This window comes from Scyliorhinus canicula, chromosome 5, assembly GCF_902713615.1.
Source record: "Scyliorhinus canicula chromosome 5, sScyCan1.1, whole genome shotgun sequence".
Classification (NCBI taxonomy): Eukaryota; Metazoa; Chordata; class Chondrichthyes; order Carcharhiniformes; family Scyliorhinidae; genus Scyliorhinus; species Scyliorhinus canicula.
The window spans coordinates 104,192,878-104,218,596 of NC_052150.1; the positions used below are offsets into that span (position 1 = coordinate 104,192,878).

The 25,719-nt window shown below is 43.2% G+C and overlaps 2 protein-coding genes across 2 annotated transcripts in view; one reads left to right on the forward strand and one right to left on the reverse strand.

Moving 5' to 3' along the window:
• The window catches only part of LOC119966170 (basic leucine zipper and W2 domain-containing protein 2), a 60,779-nt gene extending 40,593 nt beyond the window's left edge, over positions 1-20,186 (reverse strand). The window contains exon 1 of the mRNA XM_038797471.1: positions 20,007-20,186. The gene's annotated coding sequence lies outside the window, so the exon portion shown is untranslated. The remainder of the gene's footprint in view (positions 1-20,006) is intronic.
• A 259-nt stretch (positions 20,187-20,445) lies between these two features.
• ankmy2a (ankyrin repeat and MYND domain containing 2a) overlaps positions 20,446-25,719 on the forward strand; it is a 70,568-nt gene continuing 65,294 nt past the window's right edge. Inside the window, exon 1 of the mRNA XM_038797472.1 lies at positions 20,446-20,635. Coding sequence (XP_038653400.1) covers positions 20,569-20,635 — 67 coding nt within the window. The 5' untranslated portion in view covers positions 20,446-20,568. The remainder of the gene's footprint in view (positions 20,636-25,719) is intronic.

Consider the following 25,719-nt stretch of genomic DNA (forward strand, 5'->3'; position numbering starts at 1 on the left):
TTACTAAGCAACATGAAGAGAAAACCCATGTAGCTGATGCCAGTTGTTTCTATAGCTTATTTTATAGTTTGAAAGGCTGGAGCTTGACTAGTTTTAGGTTGCTTGTTCAGAAGAATTCCGGGAGATCACCACACTGCTTCCACACATCTTTATTTTTATCCTTAGCAGATCAAACAAATAATCGGAGTCTCAAGGAGCAAGTGAAATCAAAGTTAAAAAGACAGTCACACAAACCATATACAAAACTATCTTTAAAAAAAAAAAAATTGATATTGCAGCATTTGCTGAAATGCAAAGAGACTCAATAATGAGAAATGAAAATTAGGGTCACACATTAAATTCCTTTTTAATTTATTTCTATTAATTACATATTTGGTAATGACACAGAGCAGTAAATGACACTGTACATAATATTATTTTTGGCACTGCAAGAAGAACCATGTGTTCCTGCTGGCATTAATCTAATAATAAGTTTATCATCAGGACTCTCAGTAGGTCTCAAAAGGACATACAATTATTATATGCAGTAACATTCCATCTCATTTCAGTACAGCTTCCCACGAATGTTTTTGATTGCCTTGTGACTCAGACTACAAATCAGATATTTTTCCAAGCTCTGATATACACAATTTCCCACACTCTCCATTCGCACATGCATATCTCACACTGTATTAAAACCATGTGGTGAAAGCCACAGGCCCCCATCATCTATACTAAGAGTCAGAATTGTTGCACATTAATATACAAATAAATACAAGGGCTATAAATTTGAATATCTGTAACGCATAAATTCAAAAGATTGATGTTTGAACTGAGATTTAATACATTTTCCAAATTATGACTGTGCAATCAAAACACTAAACTGTTCATTTATTACTCCAAAATCATCTTGAGATATATTTACAGTGGTCCAATAAAATTGTAATAAAGTAACTAATCTATTCTTTGCTGTACATACACATTCACGATGCTCAGCCACTGACCAACGGAATTGCTGAATTTAAAAATAAGCTTAATACTTTTAAGTACCCAATTATTTTTTTTTCCAATTGAGGGGCAATTTAGAGTGGCCAACTCACCTAAACTGCACATTTTTGGGCTGTGGGCTGAAACCCACGCAGACACGGGGAGAATGTGCAAACTCCACACAGACAGTGATCCTGGGCCGGGATCGAACCCGGGTCCTCAGCGCTGTAGGCAGCAGTGCTAATCACTGTGCCACCCCAGCTTAACACTTGAATACCGTGGTTAACATGTGCTTAAAATGTCATGAAGCATTAACTGTTCAGAAACTGGAATAATCACTGCATTACCATGCTTGCACATGCATATCCAATTCACTGAAATTTACACAAAATAAAATAAACAGTCTAAACCCATGCATTGTGTGTTGGGTTAAAAGGTACAAGTTAATTTTGCATTCCAATTGATGTCACTCAAGTAATAGAGAAAGACAATCTTGGCTAAATTGTATAACATTGACAGTAATTGTACATAAAGAACACAATGTTTCACCAGTTTGATGTATTGTGCAGCTTCTGCATTACATTATGTAAGGTAACTACAAATACTTGAATCAATGCTTTTGGGTACCTTAGTATGCAGAACTAAGCAAGCAGCTTTTCCAAGCTTCATTGAAGTTTAGGTTTGTGCAATATAAATTGCTTCCATTTCAGGTTGTAACACTTCCAGCTAATTTCCACATCAAGAAGACCCTGATGAAATTTTGTTCATGCCACAATGAATTAGTTCAGGCATTTGTTGGCTGTGGATTTAACAATACTGGTATGCACTGCGATTTTCATACTGGTTATATACGGAATTCTTTACAACTCCCACTCATTTTAAAAATCGGTAGATACCCACAAGATCAGGATGGTGATACTTTAAAAAAAATGCACGATGTTAGGGAGGGAGGTAATAATCTTTATTCCAATTTTTAAAGTTTTACAGCCGATTGAATCATGATTTCTGAAACAAAGCTAGTTAAATCTGTATTTGTCTACATTCATTTAATGATCACAATTCACCACAGTCATGAAAATGTATTGCATATAAGATCAGATGTTTCTTACAGGCTGCACTGTGGCAGTTGCAGCCACTGAACACATGCTATGATTCATGTCTGATGTGGAAGATACATCACTGAGCACGGATGACTTACAATCATCTGATTGTCATTCTAGACTTGAACTAGGCATTGATAAATATGCTTAAATGTGTCAAACTTTGTATTAACAATTTTGATCATAATGTCCAGTCCACATTTATATTGGAAATTACCTATACAAATTCATTATTTTGTTCTTGCATCTTGCATACAAAGTTAGCTAGGAATGAAAACTGTGAAGAGGACACAGAGACATAGACAGATTCAGTGAGTGAGCAACAAGGTAGCAGACAGAATATAATGTATGTGACAAAGTGTGAGGTTATTCACTTTGAAAGAACAGAAAAGCGGAATACGTTTCAAAACACAGGAAGCTTTTAAATGTCAACATTCAGAGAGACTTGGGTGAACTTTTACAAGGAACATAAAAACAGCACGCGTGTGCAGCAAGTAAATATTATATTGGCCTTTATTGCATGGGGACCAGAGTACAAGAATAAAGAATTCTTGCTACCATTGTACAAGGCTTTGCTGTGAGATGGTGAGATTATGATAGACAGATTAGCTGCTGCACATATCATGTTCTATTGGTGCAACTTAAGTGAACCTACATTAAAAAGGGTATCTTCCACAGCAGTATGAGCAGCTGGTGCTGCATTGCTCTCATTATCATTTTCTTCCTTGGAATCACTCAAAGTGCATCGGAGTATTGCACCTTCATCCTCATGAGCACTAAAATCCAGAGATCATCAAGCAAGGGCACACCATTCAGAGCAGGGATCTGAACAGCCTGCCTCTATCTTTGTTCAGATCACAAGGGAAGCACCACATGGGAGTGGTAGGAAAAGGAAGAGTAAGGCTTTGCAGTGGCACAAAGGGTATGCATGTGGGTACAAGTTAAAATGTAATTGCCAAGTTTCTGTTGCAAAGTTAAAGCAAATAAATGCTTCCACTGTTTACCATCTTGCCCATTCTTGTTCGCTATGTGACAAGATGGCTTTTAAGTTGTTTGATGATGAATTGGAAGACATGCATTTATCAAGACCAACGGATGGGATTTTAGGAGGGGCAAGATGTTCAAAGGATGAGGGGTTAGGCTGTATGTTTGCAGGCCTGTTCATGTCAGTGTCATGGCGAGGGAAATGGGCGCGGAGTGATGGAAAAGTAAACGTTGCCATATTTGCAGCACTACTCCACTGGAGCAACCAAAGTAAACCTTAATAAGGGCATCACTAGTGCAGCACCCTTACCACCACCCGCCTCCTTAGCAATTTTTAAACATCCATTTTTTACAGGATGTGGACTTCGCTGGCTATGCCAGCATTTGTTACCCATCCCTAATTGCCCTCGAGAAGGTGGTGGTGAGCTGCCTTCTTGAACCACTGCAATCCTTTTATTGATTTTGTAGCAGTTTGATGCGTTATTGCGAGGGCATTTAAAAGTCAACCACGTTGCTGTGGATCTGGAGTCACATGTAAGCCAGACCAGGTGAGGACTGCAGATTTCCTTCCCTGAAGGACATTAGTGAACCAGCTGGGTTATTTTTTACGACAATGATGGTTTTATGGTCATCATTAGACTTCTAATTCCAGATATTATGATTCGATATTTATTGGATTCAATTTCCACCATCTGCCCTGGCAGAATTCGAACCTGGCTCCGCAGGTATTACCCTGGGTCTCTGGATGACCAGTCTAATGACAATACCCCTATGCCACCACCTCCTTTACATCATCCAGAGGGTATCTGATCTCTAGAACATGTTTCTCCTGCAAGTCCAAAACCTTGCAGCTATGTAACGTTACACAGACTGCAGCACAAAGCAACCCTTTGGGGTGCCCTGCCTGGTGCCAAGAAGGTAGGCAAATGGAGCTCAAGTCGGGATCAGCCACTGCCTAATTGAATGGCAGAATATATTAAAGTTTGAATGGCTGAATGGCCTACTGCTGTTGTTATTAGACTAATTAGAGATAATTAACGAGTGTAGAATCCTCAGTAAGATTTTGAGCTGGAAGCAATGTAGACTAGTAGTTAATGCATCTTGGGTTTTTTTTTTGCTATATTTAGAGATCATGGGAATGTTTTAAAAATTTCATAAAACGCTATCTGGTTCAGTAACTTTCCTTGGATCCTTGCCATCCTTACCTGGTCTAATCTACCTGTGACTCCATACCCACAACAATCTAGTTCGTTCTTAATCTGCTCTCTAAAATGGGCCAGGAAGCCACTCAGTTCAAGAGCAACAAATGCTGCCTTGCCTTTGGCACCCACACCCGATGAAAGAATAAATAACATTTTACCTTTTAAGAAAAATGGCACTGGCACCATAATGACGTATGCCATTGCATCTTTTTTCCAAGTAAAACAAGGATATGCCAGAGGTTCAGAACACTTGAAATCTTATTTTAGAAGAACAAAACGAATCCCTTATTTGAACTGTCCTGTGAAACATGCAACATCATCCACTATAATTAGTGTATAATTTGACAAATAGATAGTCATATTCAGTAGATCCCTGCGTGCCACAAACTTAGTATGATACGTCTTATAGTACTATGAAAAGAAATGTGAACAGATCAAAGGAAAAATTTAGCTTTTAGCTCCAGATGGCTTCCATTAAGTAGCCTTTGTCTCAATATTTATTATCTCCCCAAATCCTTCTGTAGATCTGTGTCTCACTGCGAACTAATAACTATTTAGTATATTTTTCCCTTGTGAATGAACATAAATGATTAAAAATCATCATAACTGATTTTTCATTCCAAATTACAGCATTACGGAGAACAGGGTAGCCCTTTTTTTTCAAATAAACAAATCGCTGTCCTTGGGAGGCTTCTTTCTCTCATTAATAAAGATTTCAGTTGGCTCTCTTGCTGTAAGACGAGCCATTGTTACATCAGCCCATAGCCAGCTGCCGCACATGTATCCAATATTGAAGGTTGAACTATTTCTACTTTAACTCCGTGTTTTTATTATCACAATTGTTCTGAACAACAAACTAGCAGGCAGAAAATCAATTCAAGGCAGCACACAAAAAATAAAACTCATGGAAAAAGGTGGAAGATATGAACTTTTGAATGTACTTCTTACGTCATAGGTTTTTTGTGTTCATTTGTACCCGGCAGGGCACTGGGCCTGGCAACTCTGCTCTTGTATCATTATCTGAGAATGCTCTGTAGAATTGCATAGCTCAGTTGGCCGGACAGCTGGTTTGTGAAGCAGTGCGAGGCCAGCAGCATGGGTTCAATTCCCGCACCGGCTGAGGTTATTCATGAAGGCACTGCCTTTTCAACCTTGCCCCTTGTCTGAGAAGTGATGATCCTCAGGTTAAATCACCAATAGTCAGCCCTCCCTGTTAAAGGGGAAAGCAGCCTATGGATCTGGGACTACGGCGACTTGATTTATTGGCCAACACAGACAAATAACCATTGCTTCAAGTAGAGAACAAAATTACACTAAGTGCACGAAACAACCAGCATATAAGAACAAGGGACAGACTGAGATGTCCCTTCCTGCTATTTTCTTCTATACCCATATCTGATGAACAGATTATTGCCACTTTTGAAATAGTAATTTCTAATTCTCCACAACTGGTTCAGTTACTGATCCATGGTATTTTGATTTGACCGAAATAAAATAAGCACATCGAATAAAAAAATAAAAGTAATGAACCCTGGTGGCAGTACAACTTGGAACTTAAGTGCTGGCGCAGACTTATAACTGGTGAGGTCTCAGGCTCAATTCCTGATTCTAATCACAGTTATTCTAACTTCAACCAGCCAGTTTTAGTGCCACTTACTTTACAGAATGTTTAGTTCCCCAGTTAACGAAATGAGAGAAATCAGCCAGATTTTCTAAGATTGATAGTTATTCAGTGAACCCCCCCCCCCCCCCCCCCCCCCCATATCGTCAGTCACCACCTGATACATTATCTAGACTAACATGTGATTGACCATGTGGGCACAGCATCGATAAACTGATGATACCTGTGGGAACTACTGTTAAATCTATAATTTAGCATAACTAAAGGACTTAAATCAGGTGTCCTTTATTTTTGCGTGTCGCTATTATCAAATCAATCATTGACTTAAAGTGAACCTCGTAGTCCAGGATTTTCTTTTTTGCCCCCACTCTCATTTGAGACTGTGTGTAATTCTGCAGTTCAGCCAGTAGGATGTAATTTCAGTCCATCTTCTGTTTTGCTGGGTTTTCTCGTCTAGATGCTTCCCTTGGCCCTTTTCTCTTCAGGGACTGATGCCTCAATCCTGTGATGAGAGCCTGCAAAAGCCAAATTAAGGCTGGGTGGGGGAGATCTAATGTCCTGCAGACCCCTTTCCAAGATTTCCCTCCTCCTGCGCCAAATAGTGTTTGAAGAGCTGGGGATGGTGGCGATACAGAGCGGTTAGTAGTGCTCGTACTTGGGTGGACTGGTGGGGTAGGGCTATTCATTCTCATTGGAGGCATTCCTGGAGCATTAATTATGATGTTCTGAACACAAGTTGGGTCACATGACATCATATCACATGACCAATATAACTTTCACAAGGATCCCGTGTGGCTCAGGAACTTTATGGCTTTGCACCAGCAGCTGCTGGGTGAGAAATCCCATGAGCCAGGAGACCACCTGTGAACGGCTGAACAGGAGAAGGCATGTACCAGGGAAGAAGAAACCACTCTCTCCACCCCAAGACAAACCCTCTCCCAACATCACCATCTCAGTCCCCCAGTGCTCATTCGAGTCTTTACCTCCCCGGCCAACTTATAAGGATCCCAGGAGTTCTGCATAACTCCCCTCGGCATGTTTAGCACCCTCTGCATGTTTAGGCCAGTGCCCACAATTCCAGGCCTTCCAATTACCAACTTCTTGCACCATTCCAAACTGGCAGCTCGTTTTGTTTTGTGCAAAACTGACCTTTTATCCAGCATCCATAGCAGCAGACAAACTTCTTCGGCCCTGTGTCAACGAAATATGTAGGATCCGCTTCTGTTAGGCATGCTGAATTAAAAAAATTGCCATACACACAAGCTGTTTCTTTAATGCACTTCTGCCTCGTATCTACCTGCATGTCCAATGTTCAGGTAGTAAACTGACTTGGCGCACTGAAAGCTGTTGATAATAGTTTATGAAAGGGAACTACAGGGAGAAGTATGTGTGTGTGTGTGTGGGGGGGGGGGGGGGGGGGGGGGGGGGGGGGGGGGGGGCGGGGGGGTCGCAGGAGGTGGAGAAGGGGGCGGGAAGGATCAATCCCGAACCCACAAGGCCTGCAACACAAACCACAAAGGGGAGAGGGGGAAAAAGGGCAGAACAGGAACTCGGGGACAGAACATTCAGAACGAAAGAGGGGGATACCAAGGAGGAATCAAAACTTCAAGAACGGTTGTATGTACACAAGAACTGCATCAACTGTAAATATTAGATGCAAAGTTTTATGTAAAATTGAAAATGCCAATATAAAGATTTTTTTAAAGTTTATGTGCGAGTGTCTGTGGTTTCAAGGGGGTTTGTTTCTGTTATTTTGTTTAAAATTTAAGAGTAGCCAATTATTTTTTTCCAATTATGGGGCAATTTAGCGTGGCCAACACACCTAACCTGCACATCTTTGGGCTGTGGGGGCGAAACCCACGCAAACGTTGTTCTTTAGATCCTTGGAAAATAGGCGACAGGTTTAGATAAAGGATCTGGATCGACGCAGGCTGGGAGGGCCGAAGGGCCTGTTCCTGTGCTGTAATTTTCTTTGTTCTTTGTTTGTAACACAGGGAGAATGTGCAAACTCCACACGGACAGTGACCCAGAGCCGGGATCGAACCTGGGACCTCAGCGCCGCGAGGCAGCAGGGCTCACCCACTGCACCACCGTGCTGCCCTGTTTGTTTCTCTTATAACAGAATCTAGTTGGGACTGTTGCCAAGGGTCCTTTTTATCACGGGTGGCCACTTTCATGGGTTACACTGTATATTGCCGTTCAATTAATGTCTCCAGGAAAGAGGATTGGGAAGAACATTTGCACTGTAAATATTTACAGCAATGTAATTACAAATACGTGAATGGTCAATGTTCCTCACAGTAGTATGACACCTGGACTTTCTATATGGGAGAACTGATAACAAAGACTTGCTAATTTGCGGAATATCTAACCACCACAACGCTACCCCCCCCCCCCCCCCCCCCCCCCGCCTCCAATCCCGACCCTCCCAGTGGTCCGCTAAATCTACTCATCTAGATGGTTGAGCTGAGGAATTCCTTGGAAGTCAATTTTCTGATTTGGATCAACATTCTTTAGAAAATTCCAAATCATCAAAATGTTAAATTAACATTTAATTTTATTTAAGCCTGTTTATTTTTAAAAAGAGCAGCACGGGTGGCCCAGTGGTGAGCACTGCTGCCTATGGCGCCAAGGACACGGGTTCCATCCCGGCCCCGGGTCACTGTGTGTCAAGTTAGCACATTCTCCCAGTGTCTGCGTGGATTTCACCCCCATGTGGATTGGCCACACTAAATTGCCCCTTAATTGGAAAAAAATAATTGGGCACGCTAAATTTTCAAAAAAAGGCACGAGATCATCATCACAAATAGCACAAAACAACTATTATCAATGCTATGTTGTATAACATAGTGGGTGTTTCTGCAAAGGATTCACGATTGAGGTGCAGAACTGTGAGACTCTACACAAAACAGTAATCCAGAACACAAATAACATTCCATCCTTCCCCATCTGATCACCTGCATAAACATCTTTTAGTCAAACTGTCTTAATTTCAACCTTCAACAAGCACCCCTAATTCCTTTGATGTAACGTTTTCATCTACCATCTGCACTTAATGTCTCAAACCATTTATTGGCTCACAGCAAGATTAAAGGAGACTTGTGAAAAAATTCCTCCAGGAACTGGATTGAGGATATATTCATATTCATTTAATTTAATTAACGGACAACCTTTGTAGGGTATGCAAGCGAATGGACTGGCCATGAGACAGCAGCCGAGGCAGTTAGGACATTTTTAATACCGTAGCATAAACTCAAATTCCTCGGGGTGCACATCACCAAAATTCTGTCCTGGTCCACTCACGTCGACGCTATCACCAAGAAAGCACAACAGCGCCTATACTTCCTCAGGAAACTAAGGAAATTCACAGCATGTCCACATTAACCCTTACCAACTTTTACAGATGCACTATAGAAAGCATCCTGTCGGGCTGCATCACAGCCTGGTATGGCAACTGCTCGGCCCAGGACCGCAAGGAACTTCAGAGAGTCGTGAATACTGCCCAGTCCATCACACAAACCTGCCTCCCATCCATGGACTCCATTTACACCTCCCGCTGCCGGGGGGAAGCGGGCAGCATAATCAAGGGTCCCTCCCACCCGGCTTACTCACTTTTCCAACTTCTTCCATTGGGCAGGAGATACAGAAGCCTGAGAACACGCACGAACAGACTCAAAAACAGCTTCTTCCCCACTGTCACCAGACTCCTAAATGACCCTCTTATTGACTGACCTCATTAACACTACACCCTGTATGCTTCAACCGATGCCAATGCTTATGTAGTTACATTGTATATCTTGTGTTGCCCTATTATTTATTCTCATGTATTTTCTTGAATTTTGTTTAATTCCCTTTTCTTCTATGTACTGAATGATCTGTTGAGCTGCTTGCAGAAAAATACTTTTCACTGTACCTCGGTACACGTGACAATAAACAAATCCAATTCAATCCAAATATGACTTTACAACTAATTCTGAAAATCCACATTAATGAATCATACCAGTCAGAATATAGAATTACAGTGATAGATGAATGCGCATCTTTAAATTAAAATGACAAGTCAATGACAAATGTTTCTTCCGCACTTCAACCAGGCTGTATGATAACCACCCAATTGGTGCTGAGTCCATTACAATGCCAAGGTGCTCCGTACTGATGAAACTACAGTGCATAAATTGGATCGGAAACATTTAAATGTCAATGAAGAGTGCTTAACACAAAGTCCAAGCGACTCCAATGCAATGACGCGCATAAAAATAAATTTTTGACTGTCGCCTTGCACACATTGCGCAATGAATTACTATTCCTAGAAGGATCGGTTACATGAAAATACACCAAGATTGGGAAACCTGAATATTCAAATGCAATATCAAAACTGAACTTAAAAGAAGTTACAAGTAGGAATAATTCACTAAATAAATGGCAGCACAGTGGCCAGCACTGCTGTCTCAGTGGCAGGGACCAATGTTTGATTCCGGCCTCGTGTAATTATCAGTGTGGAGTTTGCACTTTCTCCGCAGTGTCTGCATGGGTTTCCTCCCACAGTCGAAAGATGTCCAGGTTCGGTGAATTGCCCCTTAAAGTTTCCAAAAGGTTAGCTGCGGCTAGGGGGATAGGGTGGATGATGGGCCAAGGTAGAGTGCTCTTTCGGAGGGACTTGCAGACTCGATGGGCCAAATGGCTTCCTGCAGTATACGGATTCTATGAGGTCAAATGTTATTAAATAATTAGTCATAAACAAAAATCTCTCAAGAGTTCTTTAGATTTTTTTTGTGTAAAGAATAGTATCAAACTTTCTATTGTGACACTTGCCATATTTTAGATGACAATTAATTGGAAGCAAGAGTGAAAAATCTGTGCAGTCCAACACAATTAAGGGTAGGATTCTCCCATTTTGAGATTAAGTGCCGTGGCAGGTGCAGGGATGTAGAATGTTGGCCACTGTGGCACCCGGCAGGAAAACACACCAAACCTTAATACTTAGTCACTTCACTCAGTGGTGGGGCAGTCCTGGAATGCAACCCAGCCCACCGTCATGTCCAGGTGCCATATTAAAAAGGCATCCAATATCACTGACTCATTATTGAAGAAAGAAGTTGGACATCCTGAAAGTGAAGGTAGATCTCCCAGAACACTTCCAAGACCGGAAGAGGGACTGAGAACAATGATGGGTCTCCTGGGACATGGAGGCTGAAAGAGGGATCCCTTCCACGGCACCTAATTTGGAAGGTCCACCTGCGACCCACTCCTATCGTGTTTCAGGCAGCCTCCATCCTAAACTCCAGAGGCAGCTCCTGCAGGAACCAATCACAGATTCGTAAACCCCACCATAAAAAAATAGAAAAGTACAAAGAAAATATGTGAGAAGTCCAGTTCCAGAGGGATGTTTTGCATATCCCACACATCACATTACCCCAACCTCAGGCATAATACAGAATAATTATCATTCTACAGATTTATGCGGAGAGGACCAGCAGCTAAAAATTTGGATTATGGACAGTTTTGTAAACCTTCCAAACACATTAAACAAAGACCGGATAAAAAAGGGAAAGGGTGATGAATGTAGGACTTTCAAATGAAATGAAATCGCTTATTGTCACGAGTAGGCTTCAATGAAGTTACTGTGAAAAGCCCCTAGTCGCCACATTCCGGCGCCTGTCCGGGAAGGCTGGTACGGGAATCGAACCGTGCTGCTGGCCTGCTTGGTCTGCTTTAAAAGCCAGCGATTTAGCCTGGTGAGCTAATGTATTCCATTATAGGTATTTGGTGCAGAACGAGTTAAAAGCCTTTAGTGTGTGAGGCTGCTGAAATCATGTTTTAAAAGACATCCTAGCTTAAAAAGGTTTTGGGAGCCAGGGGTGCATTTAAACCACTGTAAAAGGCTTGGTAATGGAATTTTGTTTTGATGAAGGGAATTCCATGTGGAGTTAATCTGATTTCTGCTTGGTAAGATGGTGTTGCTGGATGGGGCCAAGGCATTAGGCATTTTTCAGAAATCAGGTCAGTTGTGATCTGAATGAAGCTTTGTCCAGAAGTGAAGCAGTTTTGGTCTCATTGCAGTTTAGTTAAAATAGATTAACAGTCTTTAACTCTGTGCAGACTTGTCTGAGAACAAGGGGAGGCTGAAACAAGCTGAGAATTATCTTCTGAAGTAATAGAGCTAAAGTTTCTGCATGGGTTTGACAGGAGTCAGATCTTGATTTAAAGCAGTGTCAATCTCCCTTTCTCAAGGAACAATAATAAATTGCTTATTGTAAAGCAAGTATTCCTATGTGCCATTGGTAGCTGAAAGGGATTGAGAGCAGAGGTGGGTTTATTTCTTGTTGTATGAGTGGAATAAAAATAGCAGTTAAGGGTGTTGTATTCACGGTATTGAGTAGTACTGTTCAAGGGGTAATTGGAAGCTATTTTCTGGTATAACGTCAAAGAAGGTAGGAATAAAGTTGGTTTTGAAATACCCCATTTCTTCCTGAAATCACACCTGGAGCAAAGTATCCTCTCCTCACTGTTTTACAAAATTAAAATATTGTGGTTTCTGTTCAGTATCCTAGCCAATGTTGGGGTCTGATCAGGGATCGTAATAAAATCTACCAGAAGCAACAGTTCGCAGGATAAAAGAGGACCAAGATACAACCAGAAGTCACCCACCCCAAAGACAAAGAGGAGAAAAAGCTGCTTGTTCATACAAGGGAACACGAACAATAAAGGGGGGGGGCGGGGGAACACAATATCAACCACAATAAAGGACACGGCTTAATCCCACACCCTTGAGCACTTTTAAGGTATCAATAAATCAAGAATATTCAAGCACATCAAAAAGCTCAGCCTCTCAGGATATCCCTAATAAGTGCATTCGAGAAGGAACAGCCCAAGCACAAGAGGTCAACAGGATACCAATCACAGCACCTGAATTGGCCTCGTCCAGCACACGGAGACAAAGCAGTTAATACCCCCATGACACCCAGCACACATCAAGGCCCACCAAGCAGCCAGCTCTGCACTTCACTAACCACACCCAGGACACACACCATTCCACTGACCAAAATGGGGCTCACAACAGCACATTGCTCGCCCAGATTAGAAAAAGAACCCTCCCCGGCAAGTAAACCCAAGAGCATTAGACACAGACTAGCATTGTATGCCCTTGAAAGAAAGGGGACAGGGCGCCACTGCCTCCCCATGGAAGGCCCAGCAACAATGAGGAGAACATTCAGGAAGTCAATATGCAAGACCATCCGGAGGAGGGTGTCTAACACCCCCATTGAGCCTACACACAAACTGAAGAAGGGCTCTGACAATGTGAAGACAGAACATAGTCTCTCACTTCAACAAGTCAAACAGGGATAAAGCGACCACATCCAGTTGTGCACCAACACACATTATCCTCTATTCCAATAACCCTAAAAATTCCAACTACGAAAAAAAAATCAGAGGGAATCCAGTCCCCTCCAGGATGCATGATTGGCACAAGCCTTCGAAGGAGACTAGTAAAGACTCTAAAAATTCAAAGCAACAACAACAAAAAAGCAAACTGAAAGCCTAATACAATTAGCTCTAACTGGGACTATCCTCAATCCTGGTGAGGACTAATCTAACCCTATCATCCACCACCACACCAACTATCCATTCATTACCTCGCCTTGGCTCCACTCATCTTCTCTATAAACAAGAGAAGGGATGTCTAAAATGTTTTCCCTTCTCCTGTATACAAGGAACACAGCATATGCACGTGCACATACCACGGATGCGATTTAAGAGGGGGGGGAAAGGAGAAGAAGAGTCCTTTGGGGCGCGCATTTACCAGGGCGTTTCTCGGCATCTGCAGCGCCAAGAAGGAACTCGCTATCAAACTACACTTCTTTTGGCCTTAGCGAGGAATGCCCTGCCGAGGCCACACTTACCTTAATTTCCTGCTCGTCATTGCAGGAAGAGATCGGGGCAGCATTTAAAAATGGCACACCCTCCCTGGACCTCCCACTGCAGCCTCCAACCCGCCCCAAACCCACCTAACAGGGGTCCTCGAACCCCACTCCCCCAACCTCACGGGCAGGTTCACCCCTGGGCCTAATCCCTGGCAGTTCCAACTTGGCAGCCAGGTACTCCTTGCCTGGCACCGCCTCTTCCATTCTGGCAGTGCCAACTGGGCATCCTGGCTCTAATCTCCTCCAAGCATGCAACCTGCCACGATATCTGCACTCATCTAATTTTGGCCTCATAGACATAATGGCATAGTTCTATGAAGTGTACACAACAGAAGGACTTGGGCTTCAGGCACAATAATCTTTCAATGTGGCAGGACATATTGACAAGGTTCTTAGCATATGGGATCAAGTGCTTCATAAAGAGAGGTACTGAATACAAATGTTGAACATTTATGAAACTCTGGTTAGGCTTACAATCGGAGAATTGTAACCAGTTCTGGTCATCACGCTAGGACGGATGTGAATATTCTCGAGATGGTGCCCAGAAGATTTACCAGAATGGTTCCAGAGAGGAGGGGTTCTAGCTACAAGATTGGGCTAAGCACACTGGGGTTGTTCTCCATGGAACAAGGGAGATTGAGCAGAGATTTGCTAGAGGTGTACAAGATAATTATGGGGTTAGGTTAAGCAGACAAAGAAAAGCTGTTCCCATCAGCCATTAATTCAAGGGCGAGAGGGCACAAATTCAAGATTTGGGGTAAGAGAGACAGGGAAATGTGAGGAAGAGTTTTTTTATACAGTGGTAATGACCTGGAACTCATTGGCTAGGAGGGTGGTGAAAATGGCTTGGATCAATGATTTCAAAAACAAATTTGACGGATACTGGAGGGATTCAGAGCTGGCAGAAATGCAACTGACTGGATTGCTGTACAGAAAATTGGAATGGAATGGATTTGATGGGCCAAATTGCCTCCTTCCGTGCCATAATGACTCTTGATCATGCTTGATTTTAGTTGTTCTACCATTCATGGCTGTGCTTTCAGCTGAGTGGACCATAAAATCTGGAATTTCCTCCCAAATCTCCCTTCCTGTCTTTTCTCCTTTGATACCTTCCTTCGTAACCTAACTCTTTGATACAACCGCCTGAACATTTACTTGCAGTTTGGCATCAAATTTGTTTGAAAATGTTCCTGTGAAGTACATTGGCATGTTTTATCACGTTAAAGATGCAAGCTATATAAATACAGATTGTTGATCCTGTTATGGGCCAGGGTTCAGAGAACCCCAGTGCATCCTGGAGTTCACCTGACCCACAACTTATAATAGATTGTGGTATGGGGAGCACACAGCCCAATCTACAGGTGTGGTACAGCAGAAATGGAAAAGTATATTTTAAAGCAAAACAATGTTTATTTTATGAATTCATTAAAACATACAGTGAACATCTTAGCAACCATCAATACAAATATAACCCCCAAAGAATACAACACTAAGTAATGCTTAAGCTGTCCTTTTAACATCCAGAAGACTTTAAAAAAACCTTTAAACAGAAGCACATTAGGTTAAAGTCACTACTGAGAGCAGTCATTAGTTTTAAATCACCAAAGGATCGATTTACAGTTTTTAGATTAGAGAGAGAGAGACTCATACGCCTTCTGGCTGTGACTGCAGCTATCCAGCTCTGAAAACGAAACTAAAACACAACCTGCAGCAAACAGCCCAAAACGAACGTAAAAAGCTGATACAGCCCAGCTCCACCCACATTCTGACATCACTGCAGTAATAAACACCCATTTCTTAAAGGTACACTCACATGACAATCTCATGGTAAACATGTGAAAACAATCAGTGGCATTACTCGAACAGGATTAAAAGTAACTAAGTCATACTTTCCCGGTGAGGCTTCCTAAAATCGAAATGGATTTACACAACAGCCAATGCTGACAATTAGGATGTAATCTAGTAATCTAAGACACAAGTTCAATTTGCACGAGGTGACATGAATACAGGTGATCCAACGCTAATTGATTGTTATATCCTTTTTTCATATTCTACTTCTTTTAACTACCAGAGATTTAAAACATTTTTTTTTACATATTGTACTCTACATTGTACCAGCAGGGCTCAATACTGATTTCCCACTTGTTCAGTGTTGCAAGTCACCGTTTGGTTCAAATAAGTTTGCGCCAGATGGCAGGCAGCCACATTGCTGAGTTCAGAGGAACTGATTCATGGTAACTGAGCTGCCTGATGCCAATACTCGTCAATCTATTATTTTTTTTAAACTTTGCACTCTTACCAGTTGAAGAGAAGATTGTTCTAATTGTTATACTAAAATTGCTTGAGCGAACAGAAAATAATTGATTGAAGTTTACTGTAAAATAATTACAATGCTTGCAATTCTCCATTCCTCCCACATTCATTTGCTATTTATATACTGCAGTAGTCAGTCATATATAATTATATATAGGCACAGGAGCCTCTCTCGCACAACTACAATATACAATGAGTTCACAAATGTGTAAAGCGATAGAAATATCAGCTCCAGTTAGTAGCTGTTCAATAAACCTCCGGCGGCTCAGACTTATAAAGCCCCTCATTGGAGGACCGTAACAGCCCCCTGGCTCCCACACAATCTCTTCAGTAGCTTCCTGCCACCCTTAACTGATGGACAAAAAGGCGACTGGCCTTCCCCTATGCACGTAAACAGCCCGCTTTACCAGCCTCAGCTGCCGCACCAGCCGGTCTGTGGACAACAGGTCAAACGGCATTTGTGGCTTCTTCCTGCTTGCCCAAAGCTCGCACTCCTGCCTTGCCTGCCTATCCATATGAGCAAGATGGCCTCCCTCCTGATCACCGCCTCCCACAACGTGGAGGGTGACACTGTCCCATTCTAATTCCACCCCATAGTCCCTTATGGCCCGAGAAATCTTAGCACAAAACCTGAGTCAGCCACCTGACCCACATCCAACACGTACGCTGCGCCCGACCCGCCTCCAGCTTCAAATCCACCCAATAAGGCGCATGATCCTAAATGACCATCGCCGAATACGCCGCACTTTTTACTCCAGGGAGCAATGTCTTATCCATAACAAAGAAGTCAATCCTTGACCATACCTTGTGCACTGGCGTAAAATTTAAAGCTCTTTATCCCCTGGGTTCACGTACCACCAAGGATCCACCCCTCCCGCCTCCTCCACAAATGCAGCCAACACCTTTGACATCCCCGAAAGAGACAGCAACCTTGGCCTGGAGCAAACTAACCCTGGATCCAAAACACAGTTAAAATCCTCCCCTCAAATTAGTTGGTGCATATCCAGCTCTGGAATGACAGCCAACAGCAGTTCCACAAACACATCATCCCAGTTCAGGACATACACATTCACCAATACCACTGCTTTCCCCTCCAGTGTATCTGTAACCATCACATAGTGACAACCCAGATCAGCCAGCACCATTCCCACCTGGAAACGAAACATCTTGCTAATCAAAATCAGCAATTCCTTGACCTACTATCAAACCCAGAATGAAAAACCTGGCTGACACACACATTCTGCAACCTGATGTGGTCTCACACCCAGAGGTGAGTCTCCTGCAGGAACACCACCTTGGCTCCCAAACCTTTTAAATGGATAATACCGTTGCCAGCTTCACCAGGCCTCCCCAAGCCCCACATGTTCCAAGTGATCAAACTTGTGGTGTCTCTCATCCTCCCCCTCAAAACAGCGGTCAGCACCATGATTTAACGTTACTACCCAAATTCTTAGATCCCAGGTCCACTCAAGATGGTCTCCAAGCCTAAGGTGGGACAAAGAAAAAAAAACTTGGACACTTTTAGCACTCTTTCCCTCACCACCACCACCCCAACTCGGCACGCAGTCTATTCCTATAAAGATCTGTTACATAAAAATAAAACCACGATTGGGAAACCTGAATATGCAAATGCAATATCAAAACTGAACTTAAAAAAGAAACAATTAGGAATAATGCACTAAATAAGTGGCGGCACTGTGGCTAGCACTGCTGTCTTGCAGCACCCGGGTTTGATTCCAGCCTCGGATGACTGTGTGTGGAGTTTGCACTTTCTCCCCATGTCTGTGTTGGTTTTCTCCAGGTGCTCCGGTTTCCTCCCACAGTCCAAAGATATGGAGGTTAAGTGGATTTACCATGTTAAATTGCACCTGTGTCCAAATGTTAGGTGGGGTTATGGGAATAGGGCAGGGGATTGGGCCTTGGTAGACTGTTCTTTCGAAGGGTCTGTGCAGACCGGATGGGCCAAATAGCCTCCTTCTGCACTGACTGGATTCCATGATTCTATGTTGAATGCACTGCCTGAGTTTATGGTAGTGGCAGAGTCAACTGTGGTTTTCAGAAGAGAATTTGGCAATTATTTGAAACTGCAGGGCTATTGTGATTAGGTAAGTGGTTGGGACCAGGTAAACTGCTCCTACAGAGTTAGCACACACTGGACCAAATGGCCTTCCTGTGGACTGTAAGCATTCTATGAATCTATGAAAGATTCCCTACAATAATTTATGACAGAGCAAGCACATTATCAGCTTGTTAGTTGTATCAATATGTTGCTTTTTATGATCTCAGACATTTTTCACTGAGTGGCTGGCTGGGTCCATATGAACACAAACACAATCCAAATGTGGAATCAAAACATCACAGAACGTTGTTTCAGTTAGAAAAATATTTGCCATCAATTCTCACTACCTACTGTTACTGCAGTAGCTTATTAATAATTCTATCACTTCAAGATAAGATCCTTGATTCTGAATTCCAAGTACACAAACATACACAGTGCACTCCTGCTCTAACACAGTGATGTGGACAGACTGTCATTGTATGCAATATTCCTCTATTTTACATGTACAGCCAAGATGTTTTGGATTGGTGTAACTTTTATCTACGAAGTAAGGAACTCATGCCAACTGGAGACTAGTGTGCTCCTGCGTAACTCCTCACTGTTACAGCCAGTCACACTGTATTTCTATCAGTCAATCCTAGTTTTCAATGTTAGAGACTATCACCACAGATCTCAGAACCCTCCTAAATATATGGATTATCAAGTGTATTTAAAATGGTACTTCTAGTTACACATTCAGAAAAATCGTATTATGAGTTTGGTTTTTAAAAACCAACACTACGTTTAAAAGTGGTTTACAATGCAATATTTCAAAAAATCAACGTGGCCAATGTGTGACCAGTCCTGAGGCAATTCTGGTTTCACCTCTTTTTTTTGTTGGGGGGGGGGGGGGGGGGGGGGAGATAATATATTTCCTAATTCGGCGACAAACTAGATAAATCTGCATCAGTCCCGAGTTCAGAGAAAGAGAAGATAAAACAGGTTATGAACTCAACTGTCTCGGAGGATAAATGTTTTATCAAACCAATCGCAATTTGCACTCTGGGGAATGGGAACCATCCCTATTTCTATAAAGCCAGTGGGACGACCACAAACGTCACGAGTATGTTGCCCGTTGTTAGCAAAACTTCCAACACACCTTAACTGGACCCAAGTACAGAAAATATTTCCAGTCTATGACAGAAATCTATGCGTCTTTAATTCAACTGCAAACAGCGAAAACGGGTTGACATTCACTCAAAATCGCCTTCACGCTGCCGTCAAAGCACATTAATGTATCTGTCAGGATATATACAGGAACTTAACATATTAAAATATATGCAAATCGATGCCATCATTACGGATACATGACGTTAACGAGGTGCTATTTCTAAAATACACAAACGCCATTAAGATCAGAACTTCTATCATGAAGCACAATGGGAATAAACACATTGTGGCATCTGCTGACCTGTTAACGTATGTACAACATGGTCAAGGCAGCTCACCACCGAAATAGGAAAAAAGATAGAACTATTAAAAGTACGCCCTCTTTTTCAAAAGATTTGAGTAGCTTTGTGCGATTTAGCCAACAATTCGCAACATGCCTAAACCCGTTTTTCCCACCCCACCATCGACGTTTTGGTAAACGCCCGATGTAAACTCTTCACGATCCTTTAATGCATGTAGATCCTTTAATACACAATTTTATACACAATAACGAAATGCAAAAACCTTTCGGGTTATGAAAATTACTGGTGACCGTGAGCCTCCCCTGCCCCCTTTCATGAAGTTACATACAGTGTCTGAAAACGCAGGGTGGGGGCTGCTTTCACCCCTTCCCTCCCTCCCTGTCCTCACCTGCTTGGTTCAGCTGCAGTTGCTCCTATTATCCTGCTCTGTATTCAGGAGGCAAACGTCGCGACCGATTGTTGCTCTGCCCGCTCCTCGTTCCAACTAGCCGACACAACGTTCCGAAACACTCTGAACAATGCAGACCGGTAGAACCACTGCACATGCGCAGGACGCCCAGCCCCAGGAGGGGCGGGGCTGACTCACACACGGCCTGGCGCTACCATTACACCGGGGAGGGGGGTGGCCGGACACATTGGAACAACGAAGGTCTGAGCTATTTCATGTATTCCTCATTGCCAAGATCATATGACATGTATTATTGTATTTATATTCATATGCTCTGTAAATAATCTCTCCTGGTGGGGGATTGTTTTTGCTGCTTGCCTGTGATTCAGCCGGTCACCCCTCTGTGTATGTGTCTCTGGGCAGTGGGGTTGCTCCTGGTGCCATTCTCTTTGCAGCGGGCGGGGAGGCTCTAGATCCTCACTGCTGACAGGCGGTGGGCTGGCGGGCTGTCAGTGTCCTCTTCTCCCTCCCAGCCCTGCATTTAGCCCGTGCAAGCCGAAGCATGGCTCCTCCCAAGAAAGGAGAGCTGACAGCCGAGGAGAGCGAGTTGCTGCAAGTGATATCTGAAGGTGATGTCGGTGGGTGGAGGGGGGTGTGTGTGAGTGAGCGCCAGGCCGGGCCCCGCTCTGTCTCAGAAACATCAGGGTTAATGGTTCCGGAGTGCGCGGGCGTGCATTTACCTTCTCTAAATCCTTGAGCTGAATGTTTGGGGGGCTGTCACGGCTAAATGGGGCCCAGCCGGCTGGCCGCCTGGATGGATGGACCCACACGGTTCGCATTTCACCATCTTCTATTCCAGCACTTTCTATACTCACAACACGTGGTTTTATTTTCTTTATTCGTTCGGGGGATGTGGGGCATCGCTGGCTGCCCGGGCCAGCGTTTATTGCCCAACCCTGAGGGCATGTAATAGTCAATCATATTGCTGTGGGTCTGGAGTCACATGTAGGTCAGACCAGGTAAGAACGGCAGATTTCCCCTAAAGGACATTAATGAACCCAATGGACTTTTACAACAAATTGACAATGGTTACATGGTCCTCATTACACTGTTAATTCCAGATTTATATTAAATTCACATTCCACCACCTGCCCTGGTAGGATTTGAACCGGGTCCTCAGAGCATTTCGCTTGGTCTCTGTATTAACAGTTGCTGACACTGTAGCTGTTGATGTGCACCATGCTGCATTGACCGCTTGTGCATGTGGTTACTTTACAAGAATCATTCCAGGGATGAGAAACTTCAGTTGTGAAGATAGATTGGAGAGGTTGTGACTGTTCTCCTTTTGGAAAGAGAAGGCCAAGAGGAGATATGATCGAGGTGCTTGAAATCATGAGGGGGCTGGACAGAGTAGATGGGGGGAGAAACCTTTCCTGCTCGGAAAAGGATCAACAAGAGGGCACCGATTTTAAAGTGATTTTCAAAAGAAGTATATGTCAGGCAAGAGAAAGCTTTTTCACACAGTGACTCAGATCTGGAATGTACTGCCTGCAAGTGTGGTGGAGACAGGTTCAATTGAGGTATTCAAAAGGACATTAGATCAGTGTTCTTCAAACTTTTTTTCCAGGGACCCATTTTTACCAACCGGCCAACCTTTGTGACCCACGCCGGCTGACCTGCGCAACCCACCATTTTCTCTTACCTTGTTTGCTGGTGACAAAAATGGAGGAAATGGTTTTGGGTCCCTTTGGCCCTCGTACACGCTCCTCCAGTGGAACCTGTTGGATGAAGGTGAAGCCTTCCGGTGTCGGAAAGTATGGAGTCTCCATCTGTCCAATGTTCTGAATTTTTTTCCTGTAAAATTTTATCAAATAAACGCCCCCCCGAACTTGTTAAAAAAAAAATTTAATTAATAAAATAAATGAATAAAAACCACTACAGAACTTGTAAAACAAAAAGCTGCAACTGCTTAAAAAAATAGCGGCCACACTGCGCATGCGTGCCCGATTATCGGCGTGCATCCGCATGTGCGCCAATCATCATGCGCAATGCGGCCAAATTTTTTTTTATTAAATGTTCGCTGCCTCTTGCAGCCGGCATTATGAAAAGCCGGTTGCTGCGCTGGGATATGCGTGATCGGGAGCGCCGCGGACAATGGGTCCGTGACCCACCCGACAACCGCCTGCGGGTCACGCCCCCAACTTTGAAGAACACTGCATTAGATGATTATTTGAATAAAAACAATGTGCAAAGTATGGGCTAAAGGCAGGGTAATGGCAATAAGTCAAAATACTTACATGGAAAGCCAGTGGAGATACAATGGGTCGAATGGCCTCCATCTGCACGGTAAAAGATTCTGTGTGTTTATGTCCTGGTTGTGTTTTTACAGCTGTCATCGGGAAGTTCTTGTGTGTTGTGGAAGCAGACTTATTAATCGTTAGCTAATTTCAAGATTTTATTGTGCATTTGCTGATAAATACTTTGGAATTTGGTATAATGGCTTACAGTACATAGGATTTAGAAAATCTAGCCTAGGTTTACTAGGAATAAGTATGATGGTCAGGTATGTAAGTATGTGTTCATATATTCAGGGTTTGATGCTTAGCTCAATTGAGGGTTGCAGAGAAGCCAGCAGTCATTTTTAAAATTCATTTACGGGATGTGGGTGTCGCTGGTTAGGCCAGCATTTATTGCCCATCCCTAGTTGCCCTTCAGGAGATGGTGGTGAGATGGCTTCTTTAAACGCAGCAGTCTCTGAGGTGTAGGTACACCCACAGTGCTGTTAGGGATGGAGCTCCAGTATTTTGCACCAGCGACAGTGAAGGAATAGCAATATATTTCCAAGTCGGGGTGACGAGTGACTTGGAGAGGAACCTTCAGGATGTGAGGTTCGCAGGTATCTGCTGCTCTTGTCCTAGACGGTAGTGGTCATGGGATTGGAGGATACTGCCTAAGGAACCATGGTGAGTTCCTGCAGTGCCCCTTGAAAATCGTATACATTACTGTCATTGTCGGTGGTGGAGGGTTTGACTGTTTATGAAAGGGGGAGGCAATCAAACGGGCTGCTTTGTCCTGGATGTTGTTGAGCTTCTTGAGTGTTGGTGCTGCACTCATCCAGGCAAGTGGAGAGTATTCCATTATACTCTTGATTTGTGCCTTGTAAATGGTGGAGAGGCTATGGGAGGTCAGGAGGTGAGTTACTTGCTGGAGGATACCTAGCCGTTGATCTGCCCTGGTGGCCACTGTACTAATATGGCTAGTCTAGTTCACTTTCTGATCAATGGTATCCCTCAGGATGTCGAATGTGGGGGATTCAGCGATGGTAATGCCATTGAATGTCAAGAAGTGATGATTAAACCTTTCCTTATTTGAGATGCTCATTGCCTGGCACTTGTGTGACGTGATTTAACTTGCCACTTGTCAGTCCAAGCCTGGATATTGTCCAGGTCTTTTTGCATTTGGACATGGACTGCTTCATTATCTGAGGAGTCGCAAATGGTGCTGAACATTGTGCAGTCATCCGGCAACATCCCCACCTCTGACCTTATGATGGAAGAGAGGTCATTGATGAAGCAGCTGAAGATGGTTGGGACTTGGACATTACCCTGAGGAACTCCTGCAGTGATGTCCTGCAGCTGAGATGATTGACCTCCAATCACCACAACCATCTTCCTTTGTGCCAGGTATGAATCCAACCAGCGGAGAGTTTTCCCCCTGATTCCCATTGACTCCAGTTTAGGAAGGACTCCTTAATGCCACACCCGGTCAAATGCTGTTTTGATGTCAAGGGCAGTCACTCTCTCCTCACCTGGCATTCGACTCTTTTGTCCAGGTTTGAACCGAGGCTGTAATGAGGTCAGGAGCTCAGTGACACTGGCAGAACCCCGTGCGCAGGTTATTACTGTGTAAGTGCTTCCTGATAGCACTGTTGATGACTCCTTCCATCACTTTGCTGATGATGGAGAGTGGACTGATAGGGTGGTAATTGGTCAGGTTGGATTTGTGTCGTTGAGGGAGTTTCATCCTCCCAACTAGTGGGATGACTCAGTTTTAAAGTAGCATGAGAAATGCCTAGTATTTTCCAAGTTCAAAGACCTATGATAATCAATAGTCACTTGATCAAATAACGACTGTCTTTCTAATGGAGTATAGAAGTAAATGGGAATATCGCTTGATGGGAAATTAGAATTAAGTTGATCATCTGTGGTAGATCGAGTGATTAACCAGCCAACCTGGCTCAGTGGTGAGACCCAGATGGTTAAAAAAATTATTTCTCACTTTAATTTTGTCTTTTATGCATTCACTGGATGTAGATGTCACTGACAAGGTCAGCATTTATACCCAACCCTAGTTGTATTTGAGATGTTGAGTGGTCAGCTTGAAGCACTGTGATGAAGATGCGCGGACTGCACTGTTGTATTTTAGGGAGTTCAGGATTTTAATCCAGCAATTTTTAAGAAACAACCAAGAGTAGACAAATTGACCCCTCCTCCAAGATCCAGTAACATTCATGGCTCATCTTCCACCCCAGCTACACTTTTCTGCATGGTCCTGACACCATTTAAATCCCTTAGTTTTCAAAAATCAGTTGATCTCTGACCAAATAAATTTGAGGTCTGAACATCCACGGCTTTCTGGGGTAGAGAATTCCAACGGTTCACAGCCCCTTGAGTGAAGAGGTTTCTCCTCATCTCAATCCCAAATGGCAGACCAATTATTATGAGACTGCGACTCCTAGTTCTAGACTCCTCAGCCATGGGAGAGATCTTCTCTGGGGTCCCAAATGTTTAAATGAGATTGCCTTTCCTTATAAATTCGAGAGAATATAGACCTACTGTACTCGGTGTCCAGTCATAGGACAATCTCTTCATCCCAAGAATCAGTCTGGTCAAAGTTTGTTACGTTCCCTCCGAGGTAAGTGTAACCTTTCTTCTATCAGGGACTAAAGCTACAAACATTACTCACTAAGAGCTGTACAATTTTAATAAGACTTATTTGCTCTGATATGAATTACAAAATGATAGTTTGCAGGTGCAGCAGGTAATTAAGAAGGCAAATGGAATTTTGTCCTTCATTGCTCGAGGGATGGAATTTCAAAGCAGGGAGGTTATGTTGCAGCTGTATAGGGTGCTAGTGAAGCCACACCTGGAGTACTGAGTACAGTTTTGGTCTCCTTGCGAAAGGATGTACTGGCTCTGGAGGGAGTGCAGAGGAGATTCACTAGGTTGATTCAGGAGTTGAGAGGATTAGCTTATGAGGAGAGACTTAGTAGATTGGAACTATACTCATTGGAATTTAGAAGAATGAGGGAGGATCTTGTAGAAACATGTAAAATTATGAAGGGAATAGATAGAATCGAAGCAGGGAAGTTGTTTTCCCGTAGCAGGTGAAACTAGAACTAGGGGGCTTTGCCTCAAAATAAGGGGGAGCAGATTTAAGACTGAGTTGAGGAGGAACCTCTTCACCCAAAGGGTCGTGAATCTGGAATTCCTTGCCCAGTGAAGAGTTGAGGCTACCTTGTTGAATGTTTTTAGGACAAAGGTAGATGGATTTTTGAACAGTAAAGGAATAAAAGGTTATTGTGAGCGGGCGGGTAAGTGGAGCTGAGTCCACAAAAAGATCAGCCATGATCTTAGTGAATGGCGGAGCTGACTCGAGGGGCCTGTAGCCTACTACTTCTCCTAGTTCTTATAATACTCCAATTCCCTTGTAA